Below are 8,934 nucleotides of genomic sequence, written 5' to 3'. Positions count from 1 at the left end.
TTACTGAATCCTGGAAGCGGAGGGGGGTTATTAAGTTAGAGTAATCCAGGGGGAAAAAAGAACATATATATATATATATATATATATATATATATATATATACACATCTTTTGCATTTGTGCTATGAAATATAGTATGACTTCCTTAGGGAAGATGCATGTGATTTGAAATTGGAAGAAAAAGCACTGGTCTGGTTAAAAAGAAGAAAAGGAGGGTAGGGAGATGTGGAAAGTGTGTTTGTGTGTGTGTGTGTTCCTGTGGATGCGCATGCCTCTATGTACACGCACAAAAGCACATGTTTATTTGAAAGCTGTTGCAACTCTCCAAAGCAAGTGGGTCACCTATAATGAAGTGCACTAAGCTTTTGCTTTTTGGTAAAGGAAATGAAAAAATCCTGCTGTCTTTCCATTTTCTTTTTCTTTCCACTCTCACTTAGGTAATGAAGGCTTACTCTGATCAGAAGCATGTTGTAGGTTCAGGGGAGTCATCACTGTAAGAACAAAGACATAACTATAGATAAGTCCAGGCCTGGCTGAAAATTGCATAAAATGACAAGACAGAGTAAAAATTGGCTAAGGAAATCAGAGATAGGTTGTACTGGATAAACACAGTGAGATGGAAGCAATCTAGAAAAGAACAACTACCCACAAACACATTCCAGGGAATAAAGCAATCTGGGAAGCAGCAGCAAGGTATCTTCCAAATATATTGCAAAGTATAAGTCAAAGAGCTAAGGAAAAAAATTTTCTAATCACATACAGAAATAGATGTTTAATTATCTCAGAAAACAGTCAAAGTTGGCACTGAAATAGTCTCAACAATAGTTATTTAGTAAACGGTATGTATTTTATTATAGTTTTATGATAGTTAATACTGATATGTCTAAGTAGTCTTATATTTATTACTCATTACATATTTTGTTTAATTCCAAAGTACAGATTGCCAATATTTCAGGTAATGAAAATGGCATTCTGGTTTTGTATACTGGGCACGATTTCCTATGTGTAACAGACAGAAGAATATTATAGTATATGTATATATTTTTGCCCAATGCAAGAAATACATGCAGCCATAGAACTATCCATTTGCACGAAATGCTACTAATCACAACCAAGTCAGACTATCTAAACTAAACTAATTTAGCTTTTACAGCTATACACATCAGTAGACTTGAAAGCGAAACTTGTTTGTTTTATTTTGTCTTGGGGCACATAAAATCATGGTATTTGGCAGCATGGAATAAGGGACATTAAATCAGCTTTTATGCTGTTGTTAAGGAACCCATAGAGGATGGGATTCAAGCAGCAGGACATCATACCTAGTAAATGGCATATGCAATATACTAATTTAAAATGTCTGTTAGAAATGAGAGTGGCATTAAAATCCGTCACAATGTGGAAAAGGTGAAGAGGCATCCAACTGAAACCAAAAACTAGGATTAGCACTGTCAATCTGCAAAAAACTCTCCTAGATCTTGTCTTAATTCTGATGATGGATCGGGATATCGTAATCATGTCCTGGATCTCTGTATTTTCTTCTGGTTTCATCTCAAAACAGATAGGTATCCCAGGGATGAATTTACTGGAGGAAGAGAGCTGGCTTTTTTCTGTGCCAGAGGTTTCTGGGAGGCCTCTGGAATGAATACCCTGATGATGCCTTGAAATAGCTGGCACCACACTTGAAGTCTTTTTACTGTATCTTCTGTGGTGCTTTTTGCCAAAGGTGCAGCTCCATCTGGAACGGCCGGAGGGCTGCACCTGTGTGCCGGTACTCTTAGAGGGGTGAAGCGTTAGGTTTATCATCTCCTTCTCTTCAAACTTGTCTTCCTTGTGTGACAATCTGGAACCTATGCTCCTGCAGACGCTGGTGTGGCTAGCGGTTAAACATGCCAGCGGCAATATATACTGCATGAACAATAAGGCTATTGTAAAGGCAATTCTGTAGGAATCGGAAGGCCATGACTCAATACACAGGAGCCTGTTCTCCAGTGCCTCTAAATTCAGAGTTTTGCTGAGGTCCACAATTCTGTGGAAAACCGGCAGAGGGGAGCAAATGGCAAAGCCAAGGGCCCAAATGGTCACTATTAAGAAATAGCCTTGTTTTGCTGTTAAATTCCTAGAAAGGGGATGTTTGATCATACGGTACCTGACTGCAGCAATAGATATTAACATCAAAGTTGAAACTAGAACTGATGCGCACTGGAGGAAGGGCATTACGTGGCACATGATAGTGCCAAACATCCATTGGTCAAGCAGGACAGATGTCAGTGTGAAGGGTGAACAAAACAGCACAACTAAGATGTCGGAAAAGGCCAAGTTGCCGATAAGAATGTTTATTATCGTCTTCTGCTTACGCTTTAGTAGAGCCGTTAGTATAAGCAGATTTCCCATAAAGCCAGCCAGGCTTATCAGTGTGTACAGCCCAATAAGAAAGTACTGTATGTCGTCAACACTACTCTTATAATCTTCCCAGGCAGAAAAATTCTTTGTAGTAGCCGAGGTGTTCTTGGTAGGTGTCCTGTTGTTAAGGTCTTTGAATCCTAAATCCATTTTGCCGTCCTGCTTAGAACGAGAAAGGAATTAATTAGCCCCTGAAGTAAGGATGATACTGGTGTTAATCAGAATGCAAAGGAAAATAAATTTACCTTGTATCACCCTAATGTAAATAAATTAATAGTGGTGTTATTCTACCGTGAGGCAGATCCTGTATAACTTCAGGTCAACACGAATTAGTTTAGTGGGTTTTATCATGTGGCGCTCAGTACCCATAGGCCTCTTACCTGGCTGCTCACATGGGACAATGACAATTCAAGGTTCTGAATTATGAAGGTGGCTTTTAACTATGGTTTGCTACAGACCATATTGTCATCCTTTCCATGAGGGAGCAGTTAGCTACAAAAGCAATCCATTTAGAGCCGGTGAGATTACTCATGTGAATAACAGCTCATTGATACGAGTAAGGAAATTACAATCACCATCTGGGCATGTGCCTAATCATTACATTACAGCAAATTCTAATGAGAGCACCTGAAAATATATGATGTTTTGACATACACTAACAACTGCAGTAGTATTTCTTACCTTGCTAGTAGAAAACTGACACAAAATAGGTCAGAGCTTTCAAAAAGGATCAGTTTATAAGGAGATCCACTGTCAGTGATCCAATATGGAATTCCTAACATGGTGCAGATACAAACCATCTTCTATTGTGTTGAACATATTTTAGCTGTAGCTCAAGCAGAAAGGAAAACTGCCTACAAAACATCCAGAGTAATTGGATGTAATACAGAGAGGGCAATATTAACTGGAAGCGAACCCCACACAGCCATTTGAAAATTCAGGGGCTGCTAATTATTCAGCACAAATCTGACATTAAAACCTAGCTCAGTACAAAGTTATTCTGCCTACAGAATCTTCATGTATTAGTGTTCATTTCAGAAGAAACAGAAAGACAAGAGAATTCAGTTTAAACTCCAGTTTACCTTAAACACATGCACATACTAAAGTTTCAAAGTCAAAATTCCCCAGAGTGCCAACGTCCTGCACAAAATTGCTTAATGTTTAGAAATCTTAGGCAAGACAAAACAAAAGGATCTAAATAAACCCAAAACATGCATAAATTGAGCAGGAGGCTAAACCTGTCAACTGGAAAAGGCAGGGCTCTTCCAGAATGTAGCTGTCCTCAGTGAGCTGTATCATGATGGCTTCTTCAAAGTGCTATAATATTATTTGGTTTCCTCTACACGTGCAGATGTGCTCCTTCCTCCACATCACAACATGTACGTTCCCACTGTCAGGTGCCAAAGGGAAGCTCAAACCATAAAACACCCTCAGAATATTCACGGTGTGTTGTGATGGGAAAGTTCCTCGTGTAAGATTAGGAATACTTATTTAAAAAAAAGGTTAAAAAGTTGTGAGTTTTTGTGTCTTGAAAATAATGTGTTAGGAACAGGTGAAAAGAACTAGGCCTTGCCAACTTCTCGCAGTATTGAGTTAAATAGTTTTTAATAGCTCAAATAGAAGTAAGAATTAGATACACTAATTTAAATAATCTAAATATTATAATTGTGTGCGTACAAGCAGGGTGGCATTAATGCAAATTATTTCTGTTTAATTTTTCCCAGTGTCTAGTGAAATGGTAGAAAACCATATAATAGACAAACAACATTATCTGAAACTACCCTTGTCTCTAGACCAACTTTAAAGGAGCAGACTCGAGATTCTGTAAGTAATCCAATCTCTCTATTTCTATATTGATATTATCAGAAGTTTTTATTTTGGTAGGCTTCTCTTGATACAACTATTAGCTTAGGAAGTAAATAGTTTTTTATTTAATTTTTCTGAGTTAATTTCTTTGAGTTGCTGGTAATCATCTGAAAACAGTATGATCTGCAGACCACAGTGGTTTCCAAAATCAGCTGAAATTTCTTTCTGTTCTTTAAATGTGACTCAACGTAATTTTTGTCTGAGAAAACCACAGCAGGGCTCTGCCCTGGATAAAATACATGCCCCTACCTCAGACTTATGGAGTGATGTCCCCGTTATGTCATACCTGTACCATTTTTTTCCTTTGTTCAGCATGGAGGGATGATGGGTTTTGTTATGACTGATGCTTTCGCAGATTTCATTGTTTGCACGCGTCTGTAATCTGCAGGCTCTCTTTTGATTCATGAAAGCCATTTCAGCTGTACATTGTGTTTCAATATGAAATGTTATCTGCCTAATATTTTCAGGGTTAACATTCTATTATCTTTGCACTACCGCACTCATCTTAGCTGAGAAGTGTGTAGGAAAACCCCTTGCATACAACTGAGGAGTTCATAATCAAAAAGCCATTAGTGTAATTCTGGACAATTTTCTCTTGGACACCTTCCTTTACCAGTTTATATTTTGCACAGGTTAAGACTGCGTTACTAGCTGAGCATCTCACTGCCGGACAGCAGGTTTGAAACCAATCAGGAGTTATTTGAGAAAGGGAAATGAAACTTTACTCGAGAGCAAGATCTGTCCAAATCTTTGTTACTAACCAACCAGTCATTGACTGAGAATAGGAAGATTAATAAGAAAGAGGGAAGGAAATCCAGTACCAACTTGAGATTCCATAAACCTCAAAAGCTCTTACAATGCTCTCAAAGCGGTGATGACTCTCAAGGAATGAGCTTTTCATTTATTATGTGTGCCTACATAAGTATCTCTGCGCTAAGAGGGATTATTCTGTGTAGTTTTCTATTTTAACTGATACTAGGTTGAAGGACTAATCTGTAGAGGAGAAAAAAACTGCAGAGTTCTTTCTTTTTCAAAAACCTGGAGATTAGGATTGCTTTTAGAGTATCTACAGGTACTGTCAGTAATAGTTACACAGTCATATCTGAAGGTCATATTGAGTAGTAACAACGCACACTGATGCTTAAGTTGTAATAGCAGCTATGAACGTGTGAAAGTTTTATCTATGTACCAGAACTGCAGCTTCCTTCCTAGACTTTTTTGGTGATATTGGCTATTGTTGAAAAGGTTGATCATAGGCCATAGGTTCATCAGTGTGTGGAGAAAAAGCAGGCATCCCTACCGGTAGAAAAGACTCTCTATCTAGTTAGTCCATTCCATTTCAATTGTGTACTATGGTCCGAAGAGAAATCTGTATGTTTTCATTCAATTTTACTTAGTTTTAATCAATGTGTTCTATGAAGAGAATTGGAAAAAATCTGGTGGTGTCGCTTTTAGTTCCTACTGCCACTTTCAGCTTTGGGTGACTAAAAGTGAAAAGGAAGAGACTCTCAAGTCAGATGCACCATAATTATTTTCTCTTCTAGAAATTTATATTCCATACAAGTAATGCTAAGACTAGGGCCAAGGAAAAAAAAATGTATGTGTTGTTATACTGGAACATGTTTATTAAATGAATATTTACTGAGTTTTTCTTAAAAATTTAATTGAAAGATTGTTGCCAGGTTCTGTGGATTTCTACACCTGCATGTAAAGCTCTTGCAGTATGGCGTTAGCAGAATTGTTAATCGTGTTTTTAATAGAATTCTTTAAAAACAAAAAGTGAATATGCTGGTTTTGCTGAAGTAAACATATTTTGTTGAGACACATAAATATTGAAGAAGCTTAGCAGGAGTGCTCTGAAGTCCAGTGTGGGCTCTCCAAGCTCCATCACCTGTGCTATGGCTGCCTTCTGCCTTGGGTGAGAGCTGAGCATGCTTCAGGGAAATGAAGATTCCTGAAAACCCACTGTGGGAAATAGAATTAAATAATATAGCCTTTTTTGAAAACCTTCTCTTCATACTTGAAGTGTATTTCTAAACTGAATGCACCATAGTTCCAGGGTACTCTTGTGCCTGTTTTCAAGATCAAATTTAATGAATATGAAGGTACCTGATGGAGATTTTCTAGCTGTCAGCTCCAAAAGTTGAGTCTCTTTCATCTCCTACATCAATCAGTCAAGCAAATTTGGTCCCCTTTCTGTATTCCTGGTCTGCATACACTCCTCGAGACCGGGCTCAGCTACGCCTGCATGAGCTCACACACTGTGAGCTTTAAGTGGGTTTGCTTCAGTCTCCTTTAGTTTCAATGGGATGCTTGAGACAGGAGGCTAGGCTGCACAAGGCAGGAGGGACTGCAGTTTTGTGGCAGAATCCAGGGTGGATTTGAATATTTACTATAAGAATCAAATTAATGCAGCTAACATTAAATACAAGGAGTATTTGTGGTTAACTTTTAGAGGAAAATGTATTTTATAACTGCTGATGTACCATGATGTTGAAAGATTTCAAGTAAGACCTCCTTAAATCACATTCATCTGTGGCACACCTCAGTGTGACTGTCTGATGTGACTCTTATTTTCACCAGAATCATATTTCAAATGAGTTTTCAGTTGCAGTTGCTCTAAGGCCTGAGAGTGCCAGGGAGAACTTAAACCATTATTCAGGTTTAGTTGAGTTAGAGGTACTGAAAATATGCTAGTTTAATATGTTTAGAATCTTAAAATTCATCTCATTATCTCACATAAAGCTATTGTTTAAAACACAAAATCCATAAATCATGATTTAGGAGAGTGAATAGGCTAGATATCTCTCTTTCTCTACACATTTAAAGGGAAATGTTCAAGAACACAAAAAATTAGGCAGGCAACCATCCTCCTCTATGGTATCAGGACTGTAGAGAAAATAGAGAAAGTCTTTAAACTTCTACACAGTTGCAAATAGTTAATATGACAGGCTGTAACTGCTTGACCACCTAAACTTAAGGAAAGCACTAAGCTATGTTGTTACTACTTGAGAAATGATACCCTCCTATCATTAAAGACTGAGATAACGTCTGAGCGAAAAATTGAAACCACGGAAGAGAAGCATTCACAACGCAAGCTAAAGATGAAATGCTGCCACTTCAAATGTTCATTACATGCAACAGCAAAGACTAGTCTCAGAACCTGGGAGAATTCAAAAGATTGAGATTACTTCAGAAGTCCAGAAAAAACGATTTTCGTGCAGGCTAATGGTATGCCTCTTTATCTGCCTAACTAAAAGAAGAATTACAACATTATACTGGAAAACAAGAGTACAACTTCCCAAAATACGCAACAGACAACTAATGAGATTATTTCTCCGGCTCCGAGGAAATGTTATGCAATGTAATGGGGCATTTGTTGGCCAGAACAGAAAACTTGAAATGCATGACTACATTTTACGCCAGGAAGCACAGCAGCTCCTGGCTTGCAAAGGCAAAAAACCACCCCAAACCAAACCAAAACGGGAACGGCTGTTACTTTTACCCTTCTATGGCTCGCTAAGGAATCACTTTGAATCGTGCACCTCGCTCCGCCCTGCCCCTGAAATCCCGCACCGGTCCTTCCCCGGGAGCCCGGGGCTCTCTGCAGCCGCCGCGGCTCGGGCTGCGGGCGGGGACGGGACGGGACGGGGCGGGGACGGGACGGGACGGGACGGGACGCGGCAGCCAAAACTCCCCCGCGGCTGAAGAGAAGCCCCACGATTTCCGCGCATTTGCTGGCAGGGCGCTGCCCCGCGCAAACTTGCGCAGCCGCCCTGCACGGGGGAGGGAGGGAGCTGAGCCCCGCCGCGGCCGCGGGGCTCCCTTCGCGCCGACTCCGCGCCCCGCGGAGCGTTACCTGCGCGCGTCTCCGGGGCTTTGGCGGCGGCAGTGGTGGTAGGCGTAAAGGGCCGCGGTGCGCAGCGCGGATGCGGAGCGAGGAGGGCACTCATAGCTCCGGCCCGGGCCGCAGAGGGGCGAGCGCGGCTCCGCGGGAGCCGGGGGAAGAGCGCATCCCCCGGGCTGTCGGGCGGCGCATCTTAGGCGAGTGCTGCTGCGGCGGTGCCGGTGCTCGCCTGCGGCCGAGGGCCGGGCCCCAGGGCGGGATGCCGCCGCCGGCGGCCGCCGTTGTCGCTGGTCGCACCGCCGCTGGCGGGGTCAGGGCTGGAGCCGCCGCGCGGGCGCATTTCGGGAGGCTGCTCGGTGCGGTACCTGGCGGCTGTTATTTCAGCCTGGCACGGTATGACAATTAGAGTTTCCATGGAAATATAGCGAGGCTGTAAACAAACGCCGCGCTCGGCAGGATTTAAGGGATGCTCTCTGTTTCCCACCCGGGATCCAGGACACTGGCATTTTGCAAAGGTGAAATGCTCGACGTGCCGCGGGACATGAGGAGGTGACAGCGGAGCCATGCGGTCTCAGGGCACTGACCTGAGCACTCTCTAGTTCCCCTCTCTTCGGCTGGAGCGGAGCTTTGGTGTCATTTATCCACAGCGCTTGAACACCCTTTAATTTTTACCATTATTTTAGAACAGGTGGGAGGTGATGGATTTTCCCCAAACAGTTTTCCTTTTTGAGTTGAGTAACTCTGTTCTTACAGAGGCAAATATCTGAAGGGTGGTTTTAATTTTATCTGGGCCATCAGTGGGAAGGCAGGGCATTTTTTTTA

General features: G+C 41.6%; 1 protein-coding gene across 1 annotated transcript; it reads right to left on the bottom strand.

The window, feature by feature from the left end:
* Positions 1-1,217: 1,217 nt before the first annotated feature.
* NPY5R (neuropeptide Y receptor Y5) lies at positions 1,218-8,717 on the bottom strand. The gene is made up of 2 exons (XM_074148223.1): positions 8,697-8,717; positions 1,218-2,558 (listed from the first exon to the last, which is right to left on the bottom strand). Exon 2 carries the CDS (start codon positions 2,547-2,549, stop codon positions 1,218-1,220), a length of 1,332 nt encoding a protein of 443 aa, XP_074004324.1. The 5' UTR covers positions 2,550-2,558; positions 8,697-8,717.
* Between the last annotated feature and the right edge of the window lie 217 nt (positions 8,718-8,934).

This window comes from Numenius arquata, chromosome 5, assembly GCF_964106895.1.
Source record: "Numenius arquata chromosome 5, bNumArq3.hap1.1, whole genome shotgun sequence".
Classification (NCBI taxonomy): Eukaryota; Metazoa; Chordata; class Aves; order Charadriiformes; family Scolopacidae; genus Numenius; species Numenius arquata.
The sequence above is the reverse complement of the archived record's forward strand: the minus strand, read 5'-3'. Positions and strand labels throughout refer to the sequence as shown.

What these genes read in the sequence shown, in the direction of transcription:
- NPY5R (XM_074148223.1), bottom strand. Translation starts at nt 2,549, where the DNA reads ATGGATTTAGGATTCAAAGACCTTAACAACAGGACACCTACCAAGAAC.